This window comes from Phoca vitulina, unplaced genomic scaffold, assembly GCF_004348235.1.
Source record: "Phoca vitulina isolate PV1807 unplaced genomic scaffold, GSC_HSeal_1.0 scaffold3, whole genome shotgun sequence".
NCBI classification, from domain to species: Eukaryota; Metazoa; Chordata; class Mammalia; order Carnivora; family Phocidae; genus Phoca; species Phoca vitulina.
In genome coordinates this window covers 46,489,201-46,507,150 of record NW_022589706.1, presented here as the reverse complement: position 1 = coordinate 46,507,150, position 17,950 = coordinate 46,489,201, and the positions used below count along the sequence as shown (strand labels likewise).

The 17,950-nt window shown below is 35.1% G+C and overlaps 1 protein-coding gene across 1 annotated transcript in view; it reads left to right on the top strand.

Annotated features, from left to right (window-relative positions):
• TECRL (trans-2,3-enoyl-CoA reductase like) overlaps window positions 1-17,950 on the top strand; it is a 116,578-nt gene that overhangs the window by 67,688 nt on the left and 30,940 nt on the right. The window contains exon 4 of the mRNA XM_032398024.1: window positions 2,527-2,630. Within this exon, the coding sequence (XP_032253915.1) occupies window positions 2,527-2,630 (104 nt within the window). The remainder of the gene's footprint in view (window positions 1-2,526; window positions 2,631-17,950) is intronic.

The following is a 17,950-nucleotide window of genomic DNA, read 5'->3' as shown; positions in this document are numbered from 1 at the left end:
TTATACATGATTGTCAAAATGATTTTGGCCATTTGTATATCCAAGTCTTTACCTTGACCCATGTTACATTAACTTCCTATTGCTGTGTAACAAATGACCACAAACTAAGCTTAAAATAGCACTCATTTATTAGCTTGAAGACACAGTATGGCCGGATTCTTTGCTCAGAGTATCACAAAGCTGTAATCAAGATGTTGGTGGAGCTGAATTCTCATCTCAAGACTTTTAGAAAATTCTACTTCTGTCTTTATTCTTATTGTCTGAAGATTTTTTTTTTTTTTTTTTTTTTTGTGGCTCTATGACAGAGGTTCCTATTTCCTTGCTACTTGTCACATTCTATAGGCCATTTCAGTTCCTAGAGGCTATTTGCATTATTTGCCATGTGGCCCTCTCCATCTTCATCCCAGCAATCATTCTCGTACTGTAGTATCAGTATTCTAGTACTTTGAATCTGAATTCCTCTGGCTTACCAATTCCTGCAGATTTAAATAGTACATGATTAGCTCAGACCAACCTGAATAATCTCTCTTATAAAGCCACATAGCCTAACCTAATCAAGGGAATGATAGCTTACCATATTCACATTGGCTTTATCAAATACCATCTTCAAAATTAATATATAACAATTGCACATTTTATCTTACTTTAAAATATTTCATTGTAAATCAATGTATTGGATTCTGAAAATCAACTAAAAATAGTCATCAATTAATATTTAATGTGTCTTGGAAAAATAGAGAATGGAGGACTCCTAGGTGGCTCAGTCAGTTAAGCATCTGCCTTCAGCTCAGGTCATGATTCCACAGTCCTGGAAGGGTCCCCACTTTGGGTTTTTGTTCCCTGCTCAGTGGGGAGCCTGCTTCTCCCTTTCCCACCCTCCCCCATGCTCATGCACTCTCTCTCTGTTTCAAAAAAATAAATAAAATCTTTAAAATATAGAGAATGAAATGACACTTTTTCATGAGAAAAAGATAAAGATAAATTACAGATAGATTAGCATAAAGAATAATATCAATACAAGCAACTACAATGGCAATAAAAATAACATTATGAGATTCATTTAGCCCTAGTCCACTTATTTTTCTTTCTGTATGGTATAACTTTGTTTGAATAAAACAAGATATATTTAGCATTATCTCATTCATGAAGATTTAACTTTTTACAATTGTTTTACAATTATAAATAATGCCAAAAAGAACATCTTTGTACATATATTTCAGTACACACATGTCAGACTTATCTAGTGTTTATTATTAAGAATGGAACATTTCCTTTACATGTCTTCTAAGACATCAGTTTATTCTTCTCCAATTTCATGAGAAACTCCTTTTCAGTAATCTTTGCTGTACGTTTCTTTTATTACTTTGAAAGCCCGTAGTGCTAGAAACGTTTTTCAGTTTCCATTTTCTTTTCAAACTGAACACTCAAATAATCTCATCACACAGCATGGCTTTAAATGTTAATGACTTTCGAATATCTACAGACACCCCTAACCAACTGCCTATTTGACAGCTCCTACCTGAATGCCTAATAAATATCACACACTTAACATACCTTAACTTAAATCTTAATTTCCACCCCCAAATCCTGCTCCTTCCCCAGTCTTCCTCCTGCCAGTTAATGAAATTACAATGCTCCTAATTGCCCAGGTCAAAAATCTAAGAGCTGTCTTTATTTCACTGAAATACTCTCTTCTCAAGTTGAACCTGCTCTATGTTCAAAACATATCTGAAATTGATGAACTTTTAACATTTCTACCAGTGCCATCTTAATCCAAAAAATCCCTTGCTTGATGAATTTTGAGTTCATCCTAAATAATCTTGCTTCCCTTCCTCCCAGTTTCCACACAGCATCCATAGAGATCTTTTAAAACATACATCAAGTCACTCTGCTGTTGCTTGTGATGACTACTAAAATTTATTTGCCCTAACTAATTTATCAAATAATAAAAGAATTTAGAGAACAGTTGACATCTATGTCTACTGACACCCCAAATTATACTTTTTTTAAAGATTTTATTTATTTATTTTAGAGAGAGAGAGAGAGCATGAGCACGGGGAGTGGCAGAGAGAGAGGGACAAGAAGGCTCCCCACTGAGCAGGGAGCCCAACACAGGACTCAATCACAGGACCCTGAGATCATGACCTGAGCTGAAGGCAGACACTTAACTGACTGAGCCACCCAGGTGCCCTGCCCCCCAAAAATTATACTTTAAAAATATCCTGTATCATACTTGGTTATGATATTATCCAGTATTACATTTTCTCAGAACACAACAGGATAGTAACTAGTGGTAGTCTGCACTTTGTTTAGGTAGAGGTGGGAAACTACCATATATTTGAAAAATTCTTAGGTATTTTATAAAATGGGTTTGCTTACATTTTATTTTACTTTAAATATTTATTATACATTGCAGTTTCTATGTATGATTTATTCTTAGCATTCACAATTTTTCACATTAAAATTGTTTGTTAAAAATCACGATGCCTTGAAATTGTATTAAAATACTTTTCCTTATTATTTAAGGTGGGCCTTTTTTGAAGGACTACATAACCATTCAAAGCATTGCAGCCTCCTCCATTGTCACTCTCTATTTTACAGACCTAGGTCAACAGGTCAGTTGGACTACAGTAAGTATCAATTTGAAATACAATGTACATGTCCCACATTTTGATAGGAATAATTTGTTGACAGAAGGACGATTTTTATCAAATAAATTCATAATGAAACAAAATACTGTACTGAATGGCATTTTAAGTTTTCCACTCTTACTAGAAACCATGGTCAAAATTTCATACAAGAATTAGAGCCATGGAAATACACAGTTGAAAGAAGGAGAATAAATTATTTTTTTTAAATGTCAATCTATCGTATGACTGTTGGCCCTATTTCTGCTTCCTCTATGCCTTGTTAGTTAAATAGTATTTCTTCAGCTTTTCCTTCTAGGAACCTGGAGATATGAAGACTCTTCACAATGGAAAAAGAGGAGATAGAATATTCAATAAAAAAATATTCTAAGGCAAAGGGAGGGCATATGGAAAATCAGAATGAAGTAGTGAGATTTCTTTGAGTAAGACGGTCATGGAATATTTTCCGCTCTCCTTGAAGGAGGAGCTTTCAAAGTGGTGGCAACTGAATCCAATGGCATTAGAAGAATGAAGACTACATTAAAAGACATGGAGGATTAAGAAATAGAGAAAATACTTGACACTAGGTCACAAGTATTGAACTATTCATGAGTTATGGAATAGATAGGTGGAATAGCTTTAGTAGCAATAGGAAATCCTAGGTGATATTTTTGTGACAAGGAGTTAATTTGATAAATAATTTTAACACTGATATACAAAGAATAGAGCAATCATTCTATTTTTCAATTCAGTTTTTTAATTTTTAGAATTTTAAAGTTTTTCCAGTTACACAGATATTTCATATTTGTGATGGGATTGCACTTTTTTTGGGGGGGGGACTTACTAAGGTTTTTTTTTTTTTTTTATGTTATGTTAATCACCATTCATTACATCATTAGTTTTTGATGTAGTGTTCCATGATTCATTGTTTGCACATAACACCCAGTACTCCATTCAGTACGTGCCCTCTTTAATACCCACCACCAGGCTAACCCATCCACCCACTCCCCTCCCCTCTAGAACCCTCAGTTTGATTCTCAGTGTCCATAGTCTCTCATGGTTCATCTCCCCCTCCGATTCCCCCCCTTCATTTTTCCCTTCCTGTTATTCTTTTTTTTTTTTTTTTAACACATAATGTATTATTTGTATCAGAGGTACAGGTCTGTGATTCAACAGTCTTACACAGTTCACAGCGCTCACTATAGCACATACCCTCCCCAATGTCTATCACCCAGCCACCCCATCCCACCCACCCCCCACCACTCCAGCAAACCTCAGTTTGTTTCCTGAGATTAAGACTTCCACATATCACTGAGATCATAGGATACATGTCTTTCTCTGACTGACTTATTTTGCTCAGCATAATACCCTCCAGTTCCATCCATGTTGTTGTAAAAGGCAAGATTTCATTATTTTTGATGGCTGCATAATATTCCATTGTATATATATGTACCACTTATTTTTTAACCATTCATCAGTCCATGGAAATCTTGGCTCTTTCTAAAGTTTGGCTATTGTGGACATGGCTGCTATAAACATCAGGGTGCATGTACCCCTTCGGATCACTACATTTGTATCTTTGGGGTAAATACCCAGTAGTGCAATTGCTGGATCGTAGGGTAGTTCTATTTTCATCTTTTTGAGGAAACTCCCTACTGTTTTCCAGAGTGGCTGCACCAGCTTGCATTCCCACGAACAGGTTAGGAGGGTTCCCCTTTCTCTGCATCTCCGCCAACATCTGTAATTTCCTGACTTGTTAAATTTAGCCATTCTGACTGGTGTAAGGTGGTATCTCATTGAGGTTTTGATTTAGATTTCCCTGATGCTGAGCGATGCTGAGTACTTTTTCATGTGTCTGTTGGCCATTTGGATGTCTTCTTTGGAAAAATGTCTGTTCATGTCTTCTGCCCATTTCTTGATTGGATCATTTGTTCTTTGGGTGTTGAGCTTGATAAGTTCTTTATAGATTTTGGATACTAGCCCTTTATCTGATATGTCAATTGCAAATATCTTCTCCCATTCTGTCCGCTGTCTTTTGGTTTTGTTGACTGTTTCTTTTGCTGGGCAAAAGCTTTTTATCTTGATGAAGTCCCAATAGTTCATTTTAACCCTTGCTTCCCTTGCCTTTGGCGATGTTTCTAGGAAGAAGTTGCTGCGGCTGAGGTTGAAGACGTTGCTGCCTGTGTTTTCCTTTAGGATTTTGATGGACTCCTGTCTCAATTTAGGTCTTTCAACCATTTGAGTCTATTTTTGTGTGTGGTGTAAGGAAATAGTCCAGTTTCATTCTTCTGCATGTGGCTGTCCAATTTTCCCAACACCATTGTTGAAGAGATTGTCTTTTTTCCATTGGACATTCTTTCCTGCTTTGTCGAAGATTAGTTGACCATAGAGTTGAGGGTCCATTTCTGGGCTCTCTATTCTGTTCCATTGATCTATGTGTCTGTTTTTGTGCCAGTACCATACTGTCTTGATGATGACAGCTTTGTAATAGAGCTTGAAGTCCTGAACTGTGATGCCACCAGCTTTGCTTTTCTTTTTCAACATTCCTCTGGCTATTCGGGGTCTTTTCTGGTTCCATACAAATTTTAGGATTATTTGTTCCATTTCTTTGAAAAAAGTGGATGGTATTTTGATAGAGATTGCATTGAATGTGTAGATTGCTCTAGGTAGCATTGACATCTTCACAATATTTGTTCTTCCAATCCATGAGCATAGAACGTTTTTCCTTTTTTTTTTTTTGTCTTCCTCAATTTCTTTCATGAGTATTTTATAGTTTTTGGAGTACAGCCTCTTTGCCTCTTTGGTTAGGTTTATTCCTAGGTATCTTATGGTTTTGGGTGCAATTGTAAATGGAATCGACTCCTTAATTTCTTTTTCTTCTGTCTGGTTGTTGGTCTATAGGATGCCACTGATTTCTGTGCATTGATTTTTATCCTGTCACTTTACTGAATTCCTGTATGAGTTCTAGCAGTTTTGGGGTGGAGTCCTTTGGTTTTCCACATAATGTATCATATCATCTACGAAGAGTGAGAATTTGAATTCTTCTTTGCCGACTCGGGTGCATTTTATTTCTTTTTGTTGTCTGACTGCTGAGGCTGGGACTTCTAGTACTATGTTGAATAGCAGTGGTGATAGTGGACATCCCTGCCGTGTTCCTGATCTTAGGCAGAAAGCTCTCATTTTTTCCCCATTGAGAATGATATTCGCTGTGGGTTTTTCAAAGATGGTTTTTATGATATTGAGGTATGTACCCTTTATGCCTATACTCTGAAGAGTTTTGATCAAGAAAGGATGCTGTACTTTGTCAAATGCTTTTTCTGCATCTATTGAGAGGATCATATGGTTCTTGTTCTTTCTTTTATTAATGTATTGTATCATATTGATTGATATGTGGATGTTGAACCAAACTTGAAGCCCAGGGATATATCCCACTTGGTCGTGGTGAATAATCCTTTTAATGTACTGTTGGATCCTATTGGCTTGTATTTTGGTGAGAATTTTGCATCCATGTTCAACAGGGATATTGGTCTGTAATTCTCCTTTTTGATGGGGTCTTTGTCTGGTTTTGGGATCAAGGTAATGGTGGCCTCCTAAAACAAGTTTGGAAGTTTTCCTTCCATTTCTATTTTTTGGAACAGTTTCAGAAGAATAGGTATTAATTCTTCTTTAAATGTTTGGTAGAACTTCCCTGGGAAGTCATCTGGCCCTGGGCTTTTGTTTGTTGGGAGATTTTTGATAACTGCTTCAATTTCCTTAGTGGTTATAGGTCTGTTCAGGTTTTCTATTTCTTCCTGGTTCAGTTTTCGTAGGTTATACATCTCTAGGAATGCATCCATTTCTTCCAGATTATCTAATTTGCTGGCATATAGCTGCTCATAATATGTTCTTATAATTGTTTGTATTCCTTTGGTGTTGGTTATGATCTCTCCTCTTTCATTCATGATTTTGTTGATTTGGGTCATTTCTCTTTTCTTTTTGTTAAGTCTGGCCAGGGGTTTATCAATCTTGTTAATTCTTTCAAAGAATCAGCTCCTAGTTTTGTTGATCTGTTCTACTGTTCTTTTTGTTCCTATTTCTTTGATTTCTGCTCTAATCTTTATTATTTCTCTTCTCCTGCTGGGTTTAGACTTTATTTGCTGTTCTTTCTCCAGCTCCTTTAAGGGTAGGGTTAGGTTGTGTATTTGAGACCTTTCTTGTTTCTTGAGAAAGTCTCGTATTGCTATATACATTCCTCTTAGGACTGCCTATGCTGTATCCCAAAGAATTTGAACAGTTGTGTTTTCGTTTTCATTTGTTTCCATGAATTTTTTTAATTCTTCTTTAATTTCCTGGTTGACCCATTTATTCTTTAGTAGGATGCTCTTTAACCTCCATGTATTTGAGTTCTTTCTGACTTTCCTCTTGTGATTGACTTCTAGTTTCAAAGCATTGTGGTCTGAAAATATGCAGGGAATGATCCCAGTCTTTTGGTACCAGTAGAGACCTGATTTTTTACCTAGGATGTGATCTATTCTGGAGAATGTTCCATGGGCACTAGAGAAGAATGTGTATTCTGTTGCTTTGGCATGGAATGTTCTGAATATATCTGTGAAGTCCATTTGGTCCAGTGTGTCATTTGAGGTCTTTATTTCCTTGTTGATCTTTTGCTTAGATGATCTGTCCATTTCAGTGAGGGGGGGCGTTAAAGTCCCCCACTATTATTGTAATGTTGTCAATGTATTTCTTTGCTTTTGTTATTAATTGGCTTATATAATTGGCTGCTCCCACGTTAGGGGCATAGATATTTACAATTGTTATATCTTCTTGTTGGACAGACCCTTTAAGTATGATATAGTGTCCTTCCTCATCCTTATTATAGTCTTTGGTTTAAAATCTAATTTGTCTGATATAAGGATTGCAACCCCAGCTTTCTTTTGGTGTCCATTAGCATGGTAAATGGTTTTCAACCCCCTCACTTTCAGTCTGGAGGTGTCTTTGGGTCTAAAATGAGTCTCTTGCAGACAACATATCAATGGGTCTGGTTTTTTTTATCCAATCTGATACCCTGTGTCTTTTGATTGGGGCATTTAGCCCATTTACATTCAGGAAAACAATTGAAAGATATGAATTTAGTGCCATTTTATTGTCTGTGGGGTGACTGTTACTGTACATTGTCGGTGTTCCTTTCTGGTCTATGTTACTTTTAGGCTCTCTCTTTGCTTAGAGAACCCCTTTCAATATTTCTTGTAGGACTGGTGTCGTGTTTGCAAATTCCTTTAGTTTTTGTTTGTCCTGGAAGCTTTTTATCTCTCCTTCTGTTTTCAATGACAGCCTAGCTGATATAGTATTCTTGGCTGCATATTTTTTCTCCTTTAGTGCTCTGAATATATCATGCCAGTCCTTTCTGGCCTGCCAGGTCTCTGTAGATAAGTCTGTTGCCAATCTAATGTTTCTACCATTGTAGGTTACAGACCTCTTGTCCCAAGCTGCTTTCAGGATTTTCTCTTTGTCTCTGAGACTTGTAAGTTTTACTACTAGATGTCGGGTTGTTGACCTGTTTTTATTGATTTTGAAGGGTGTTCTCTGTGCCTCCTGGATTTTGATGCCTGTTTCCTTCCCCAAATTAGGGAAGGTCTCTGCTATAATTTCCTCCAATGTACCTTCTGCCCCTCTTTCTCTTTCTTCTTCTTCTGGGATCCCAATTACTCTAATAGTGTTTCGTCTTATGGTATCACTTATCTCTCGAATTCTGCCCTTGTGATTCAGTAGTTGTTTATCTCTCTTTTTCTCAGCTTCTTTATTTTCCATCATTTGGTCTTCTATATCACTAATTCTGTCTTCTGCCTCATTTATCCTAGCAGTTAGAGCCTCCATTTTTGATTGCACCTCATTAATAACCTTTTTGACTTTGACTTGGTTAGATTTTAGTTCTTTTATTTCTCCAGAAAGGGTTTCTCTAATATCTTCCTATCTTTTTTCCAGCCCAGCTAGTATCTTTAAAATCATCATTCTGAACTCTAGTTCTGACATCTTACTAATGTCCATATTGATTAGATCCTTGACATTTGGTATTGCCTCTTGTTCCTTTTTTTTTTTTTTTTTTGAGGTGAGTTTTCCCATCTGTCATTTTGTCCAGAACAGAATAGATGAATGAGAGAACAAAATGCTAACAGGGTAACAACGACCCCAGAAAAATATACACTAAACAAATCAGAAGAGACCTGAAACCGGGGGAAAAGAAAGGGAAAGAAAGAAAAAAAAAAAAAAAAGAAAAAGAAAAAGATAAAAAAAAGAAAATGATCAAATATGATCAGGCTGGTGCACAGATCAGTGCCACACACTAGATTTTGGGTGTATTTTGGTCTGTTCAAGAAAGTGCCTCCCAAAATTTTAAAGAAAGAAAAAACTTATGTAGGTACAAAAATAAGGGTAAATATGATGAAGGGATGGAATATGACTGTAAAGGTGAAAATTATAGAAGATTTTATAAAAGGTATTGATAAGATAAAAAGTTGGTTGAAAAAAGAAAAAGAGGATTTAAAAAAAAAAAAGGGAGAGAATGTGATCAGGTAGGAGACTAGAACAAAGCCATACACTAGCGATTTAGGGTATATTTTGGTCTGTTAGAAGAAACTGTATCCCAAAATTTTAAAGAGAGAACAACTTATATATATATATCAAAGATAAGGTTAACTACTATGAAGGGATAGAATATGACTCTAAAAATGAAAAATAAAAAAGATTTTTTTAAAAAAGGGATTGATAAGATGTTGGTTGAAAAAGGGAAAAAGAAAATTAAAAAAAAAAAAGAAAAAGTTAAAAAAAAATTAACTTTGAACGACTAAAGAATCATGGGAAAAAAGCCATGAATTCTATGTTCAGTATTCCCCTAGGGCTGGAGTTTTGCCGTTTTCATTGATCGGTAAACTTGGTCTTGGCTGGTGGTTCTTGCTGATCTGCTGGGGAGGGGCCTGTTGCTGTGGTTCCCTGATGTCTTTGCCGGAGGCAGAATTGCCCTGCCCTTGCCTGGTACGGGCTAAGTAATCTGCTTTTGTTCCCTGCAAGCTTTCTGTTAGACTTTGGAGGACGAGAGTAAAAACGGCGGCCTCCCAATCTCCACCCTGGAGGAGCCGAGAACTCAGGGCCCCACTCCTCAGTGCGCCCCCAGAGAAAAGCAGTCAATCATTCCCGTCTCCCCGTCTCTGGCCACACTCTGTGCTCACCCAGCCTGTGACCCAGTGTTTGTATCTCTGGCTCACCACCCCGTGTGAAGTCTCCAAACCCAGCAGATCCCTACGGTGTGCTCCTGCGCCCCTCCTCCGGGGGAGGAAGGGGAGTCTCCCTGGATCTGCCGCTTGTTGGGTCCCTGCTGGAGGAGCAGTGGCCCGACTGTGCCGCGGATCACGGTTTATGGCAACCCCGAGCTGAGAGCCCACTCCTCGGCTCCGTCTCTGCAACCGACTTCCCCGTTCTGATACCTGGGAGCTCTGCTGTACTCAGGCACCCCCAGTCTTTCTGTGATCCCAAGGGTCCTGGGACCACACTTTCCCAGTGATGGTTCCACCCCCCATTTAGCCACTGGAGCGATGTCCCTCAGCAGAGCCGACTTCTAAAATTTCTGATTTTGTGCTCTGCTGCTCTATCACTTGCCAGTAGAGGCTGATGGAGGCCCCCTCCCCCGCCGTCTATCCTCCCAAATATCACCTCGGATTCACTTCTCTGCACGTCCTACCTTCCAGAAAGTGGTCCCTTTTCTGTTCAGAGAGTTGTTGCTATTCTTTTCTTCGATCTCCTGTTGAGTTTGTAGGTATTCACAATGGTTTGATCCCTATCTAACTGAATTTCTGGGACCAGATGAAATTTAATTCTGCTACTCCTCCACCATCTTGCTCCTCTGGGATTGCACTTTTTAAATTTAATTTTATTTTCTTATGTTATGTTAGTCACCATACAATACATCATTGGTTTTTGATGTAGTGTTCCATGATTCATTGTTTTGGTATAACACCCAGTGCTCCATGCAGTATTTGCCCTCCTTAATACCCATCACTAGGCTAACCCATCCCCCGACCCCCCTCCCCTCTAAAACCCTCAGTTTGTTTCCCAGAGTCCATAGTCTCTCATGGTTCTTCTCTCCCTCCGATTTTCTCCCCTTCATTTTTCCCTCCCTTCTCCTAATGTCCTCCATGCTATTCCTATGTTCCACAAATAAGTGAAACCATATGATAATTGACTTTCTCTGCTTGACTTATCTCACTTAGCATAATCTCCTGCAGTCCCACCCATGTTGATGTAAAAGTTGGGTATTCATCTTTTCTGATGGCTGAGTAGTATTCCATTGTATATATGGACCACATCTTTATCCATTCATCTGTGGAAGGGCATCTCAGCTCTTTCCACAGTTTGGCTATTGCGGACATTGCTGCTATAAACACTGAGGTGTATATGGCCCTTCTTTTCACTATATCTGTGTCTTTGAGGTAAATACCCAGTAGTGTAATTGCTGGGTCATAGGGTAGCTCTATTTTTAAATTTTTGAAGAACCTCTACACTGTTTTCCAAAGTGGCTGTACCAACTTGCATTCCCACCAACAGTGTAAGAGGGTTCCCATTTCTCCATAAACTCTCCAGCATTTGTTGTTTCTTGCCTTGTCAATTTTTGCCATTCTAACTGGTGTAAAGTGGTATCTCAATGTGGTTTTGATTTGGATTTCCCTGATGGCTAATGATGATGAACATTTTTTCATGTGTCTGTTAGCCATTTGTATGTCTTCTTTGGAGAAGTGTCTGTTCATGTCTTCTGCCCATTTTTTGACTTGATTATTTGTTTTTTGGGTGTTGAATTTGAGAAGTTCTTTATAGATCTTGGATACCAGCCTTTTATATGTAGTGTCATTTGCAAATAACTTCTCCCATTCTGTGGGTTGCCTCCTTGTTTTGTTGAGTGCTTCCTTTGCAGTGCAGAAGCTTTTTATCTTGATGAAGTCTAAAAAGTTCACTTTTGTGTTTGTTTCACTAGCTTTTGGTGATGTATCTTGAAAGAACTTGCTGTGGCCGATGTCAAAGAGGTTACTGTCTATGTTCTTCTCTAGGATTTTGTTGGATTGCACTTTTAATATTTTCTATATTAAGATAGCTTTTCTTTTGCCATCATTAACAATCAACAGTATCAGACACAGTACTTTGTTTTCCCTGTAAACATTCAATTTTTAAAATTATTGCAAACACAGGACAATTTATTCATTATTATTTGATTCTCAAATAGAGAAATTCAAGTTTGCATCTATTAAAATATTGTCACATCTTTTATTTTTCTGACAATCTGTCCTTTAATAATCTTCCTGTATTTAGTTCATTATTTATTTTTCATTGTTATTGCTTAAATAATTGCTTTAGTTTTCAAAGTTCCTTGGTTGAGTTTTTGAGTACTAATTTGTTGCACAAAAAAAACTGAGTTTAGAGTATTCTGAATCCTTGTTAAGTATTGTATTTATAAAACAGCCTATTAATGCATGCATTATGTAAGCAAAGGATTTAATGCTTAAATGTGATATCAACAGACCTTTACTAAAGGAGATTTTAGACAAGCACGTTCTGATCTTCAAAGGTTAAGATATTCAAAGTCTTTGTCCACATTTATGATGAAAAGGGAATTCTGTCTACAGAAGTTTTGTCAGGATGAGTGGCATTAATGGTGAATTCATTAGAAATTCCAGCTGCATCATTTGGATAAGCACTGAGCAGAGAAATTGCTAAGGTGGAATTCTAGGACAATTGTACTAGAAAATTATAGCTTATTTGAAAGGAAAGTCTAGGTGACAAAGAGAACTCTGGAAATAGGGTGAATATTTTTAAATCAACCCTATGTTTCACACGATCTTTTGCTCCAAATGAATCAGTCCTATTAAATGCTAAAAATATACACATTACATTGCAATCACACCCACTTTATGTCTACTAAATTATACAATAAAAGCAATATTTACCACTTATAACATTGTTGTACATTTATAAGATATTAAAATGTGCTTCTATAATAAAAGCATTATCCTAGGGTTGGGCTTTTTTGTTTGTTTTTGTTTTTTTAGAGACAATCTCTTTATCAAGGTCAAAAATAAGATTTTAATAATATTTTTCATGAAGTAAGAGTGTGCTGTCACAGAATATTGAGAAAATATTTGTCTCATTGAACTTACTGAAAGACAGGATAGATGGTTAATATAATAATCCTCATTATATAGATCCTATCAACTAAAGATCCGATTCACTTTTCACCATTTTTACGTTCATTCCTGTTTGTCCTATAGTTCTATGCAATTTATCCCTTGCAAAGATTCAGGTATCTACCACCACAATCAGATACAGAATTGTTCCATTCCCACAAAGGAACTCTCTCATATTAATCTCTATATTTATATACTCTTTTCCCTATCTTGGGGCAACCACCAATCTGTTCTTCATTTCTATATTTTTGTCATGTAGCAAATGCTATAAACAGAAATAGATGTTTTTTGTTTTTTTTTTTTTTGCTTTTGTTTGTTTGTTTTTTGAAATTGATGTTTAATTTTCTCTAAGTACAGTGCCTTTGGGATCCATCCTGGTTGTTGCATGTATCCATACTCAGTTCCTTTTATTGGTGAGTAGTATTTGGTTGTATGAATGTAGCAGTTTGTTTATCCATTCACCCCCTGACAGGTATTTGCGTTGCTTTCAGTATTTCACAATAAATAAAGCTGTTATCAATCTGTGTGTAGGTATTTGTATAAACATAAGTTTTTATTTATCTGATACACACTGTTGAGTTATAAGAGTACCTTTTATATTCCAGATAAAGCCTTTTGTCTGATAAGTGGTTTGCAAATATTTCTTCTCAGTTTTAGCTTGCCTTTTCATTCTCTTAATGAGATTTGTGGTTTTCTTTTCTTTCTTTCTTTCTTCCTTTCTTTCTTTCTTTCTTTCTTTCTTTCTTTCTTTTTTTTGTGCAAAAAGTTTTTGATTTTAATGCAGTTTAAGTTATCAGTGTTTTAAGGATATTGTCTTTGCTATCATGTGCAAGAACCCTTTGCCTTGCCCTAGATATGGGAGATTTCTCCTATGTTTTCTTCTAACAGTTTAAGAGTTTTTTATGTTTTACATTTTAATCATAGCCTATTTTTATTGTAAAGAAATATCTAATTTTATCATCCAGATTAGTATCTTTGTTTCCTGTGTTCTACAATTCTTTTGTTCTATTTTTATATTCATCCCCATTTGGAATTAATTGTCATATTTCAGTTTCTATTAGCCTTTTGGTTATTTTGGCTATATCTTCTTTTTTGCCAACTCTACTGGTTACCCAAGAGATTAAAATGTGCATCTTTAAAATATTGAACACTAATAGAAATTATTTAATTTAGGTTTACTGATGTGAAAATACTTCATAGATAATTGAATGACTTTATGACATTTAATCTCTTCCTGACTAATCTTCTATTGTGGTATATTTTAATTTTCTAGGTACTGTTAAGTAAAAATCCACTACTATAATTTTATATGGCCAATATTCATTTAGATTTATCATTTTCACTCTAATTTAGTTATTTCTTCTAATGCTGAGCTTGTATCTGTGATCATTATCATTCTTCCGAAAGAACATCTTTAGTGATTTATTCTGGTTCTGCCATTGGTGAATTTTCTCAACTCAGTTCATCCGAAAATGTATTTATTGAACTATTTTGGGAAAATTTTTTTGTGGAAAAAAAGAATTCCATATTGGCAGTTATATTTGTCTTTTCACTTTACAAAATTTTGTAATTTTGATTTTTGACTCCCATGCATCTGTTGAAAAGTCCACTATGCTCTTTTAAAATACTGTGTCTTTTCTCTGGCTCATATTAAATTTGTCTTTTGTTTGATTATCACTGTTTGACGATGATGCACACAGTTACAATTATGTTCCTATTTATCCTGTTTTGGGTTTATAGTGTTATCTGAGTCTACTGTTTGGTATAAATATTTAATTTGAAAAATTATCATAATCTCTTTAATATTTGGTTTTCCACTGTTCTCTTTGTATTCTCCTCCTGGGACTCCTATTACATTTCCATATTTTTCTTCTCAGAGGTTGCAAATATCTGCTGAAATACTCAACCTTGTTTTTTTATTTGTTTGAATATATAAAAGATCATTTTTTAAATGTATGTGTCTGATAATTCTACTCTGTGGATCTTCAGTTTATCTCTTTTGAATGTCTGTTGTTTCTTTTGGATTTGATTACAATATCTTTACTCTTATTATACTTTTATATTTCTGACCTAGTGCAGGAAAATATATATGAACAACCTGTAAAGATAACTTGAGGCCGAGGATCATGTTACCCTCTATTCAAACTGATTTATCATCCTGTAGATGGACTAATAGCATTATTTGGCCCACGTCATCTTAATCCAATTGACTGAAATGATTTCAGGCTGAGCTTTAGTACCTGTAAAGACAGATCCATTTTTGCTTCATCATGGCTCTTAACCCAAATCCTGGAGATTTTATAAGGCCATTTCTGTCTTTAAAAGATGCCAACCAACAATTTTTTTCCCTTCATTCTCAGGCACCCTCAAAAGATTTAGTCTTCTTCTCAGGATGTTGTCAGACTTCAAATCCTAGAGTCAATCAGTATTCTAGAGTCCTGTTTACAAAATCCTAATTCTCAATTCTCAATGACTCAGTAGCTTTTTGAACCCTGAAAAACATTTTGATCAACTTTTCTTGCTGATCTCATTACAATGGTTTGAATAACTTAGAATAAAATTCTCCATTATACGTTATTCATATAATTGTTAAATTAAAACAAAACAAAACAAAAACTTCTTTTAGTATTACGTTAGCTTCAATAGTTCTCATTCAGTACAAAGTGCTATTACTGTTGAGAAATGCTCTCATAATTTTAATAACTCTACCATCATTAGAAGATTAAGGATGGCACTACTTTATTTTGTCAGTAATTTTCAGCAACTGTGAAATATGCAATTTATTTTGATTTCAACTGTCAATTGTAATTTTAAAAAATAAGTGAAGCCAACATCATCCCAATAATAATAGCACTAAAAAGTTTTATTCTTTTCAAGAGAGGATGAAATGCATTAATCCCAGTCTAAGCACAAAGATTCTAATCAGTTTGCAACAATTGCAGCTGTGTGTTTCAATTTATATTTCTAAAACATCTTATTGTCTTCTTCCTTTTTCAATTTAGACATATCCCAAGTTGAATATTCTACGGAAGTTCCAAAAAAAAAAAAAAATCTCAATTACCTAGGATGCCTAATATCCTATGCCTAGCATCAGTTTAAATTTTACATTTAAAGCAACACATTAGTTTAATATAGTGATCATTCTATAAAGGAAAAGCATGAAAATAATTTCATATTGGACATAAGTTCAATTTAAAAGTAGTATTTTATATATATATATATATATAAATATATATATATATATATATATATTCAAAGTAAGAAGAAAGTATATCTGCTTATTTTGAATATGTAATTTCTACTAAACTTTTGGATTATAATGGACTTCCTAGTCTTTGTAAATTCATCTGATTTGTTAGGGCTTATAACTGGCATATTTGTTTATTTGGCTTTGGTTTTGGATTTGTTTCTTTTTAGTAGGAGAAGAAAAATTCCTTTTTCAGAAGTGTGTCTTATTAATATTTGTCTATCTGGTCCTTGTTTTTATTTATTCTAAAACTATTTTCAGATTACTTTCTAAGTTTAATAAAACATTGCACTCCCTTTTTTTCTATTTGCACCCAAATATACTTTTTTTTGAAAGATGCATTGTCCAAAAGTTAATTCTTATCATTCTCTAATTCTTTCAGGTCAGGATATCACCTTCATACTTTAGTACTGTTTTAACCCCCATGTTTCAACATGAACAATATTTGTGATAAAATATTGGGCCTCCCTGAACATATTACTGTAAGCCACCAGGTTCTCCTGATTTATTTTTAGGGTATGATGGAGATAAGACTGTAGTTTAATTTCCTGATCCAAAGAAACTTCATATTTGTGATAGCATTTTTATTAACTTAATAAAGAATGACAGGTGGTCAAGGTTAACTATTGTTCATAACATTTTTCATTACTGATATATTACTAGAGGATTTGCTCAAAATTAACTTGACTAGATCAGATGGCATTGAAATAAATATTTTAAATATTTTGTTTTAATAAAATAATTACTGTAATTATTCTGGAGTATTAACTAAACTCTATTATCAGACATTCAAAGTGGTAAACACTTTTTTCTTTACATCTGAATAATCAGGCATGTTTTATGCCATAAATTAATATAGTCTATCAGTAAAAAGTTGCTTTACACTGACTTTATCACATGTTGCATATTTACCCTCATATAAAAGTCTTTCATGGCTAATGGGATGATCAATACTATTAACTCTTTTTTTTTTTTTTTAAGATTTTATTTATTTGAGAGAGAGAGAATGAGAGACAGAGAGCACGAGAGGGAAGAGGGCAGAGGGAGAAGCAGACCCCTTGCTGAGCAGGGAGCCTGATATGGGACTCGATCCCGGGACTCCAGGATCATGACCTGAGCCGAAGGCATTCGCTTAACCAACTGAGCCACCCAGGCGCCCTGATCAATACTATTAAATGGAAAAAATATACCTTAAGAAACCTACATATATAAATGTTTATACTTGTGTGTACATATACCCACAGATATAATTATGTATATAAAACATGCATATATATATATCATATAATCTAACCATGTAGTTATACAAAGTTCTCATGAGAAATAAGAATATAATTTCTAATCAATGTGCACACCTGCATATTTGAGTAAAACATGTGCAGCTTTAAGTTTTCTTTCTTAGAAAATGATGAAAATTGGCAAAGACAAAGCAAAGCAGTAATGGCAGTTGAATTTATCATTGTCATGTCTGCATTCTTTCTCTTTGAACACTCAGAGATAAATTATTTTCCTTTCTCTGTATGAATTCCAGAGTGACTTTAACCTGGTTTTAGTATCAAAACAAAACTAAATAATGGACCATCATAATATTTAGAAAACTATCAGAAGGCCAGTCAGCCAGTGAATCTTCACACAAACAGCCTTGTTTCCAATTATCTTTCCAAATTTTAGGATTATCTCTCTATAGATCAGATATATCTCTCCATATATATGGTTGACTCTCAGCTCCAGAATTCAGAAGGCAATCCTTTTAACTACCTACTCAGACTCATTAGAATTAAAGTCTAAAATTTCCAGAAGAGAGAACTAAATTATTTCAATTTGAATCAGTGTCAAATCAATCAAATTCAAGATGACCTGGCCATGTAAATTAA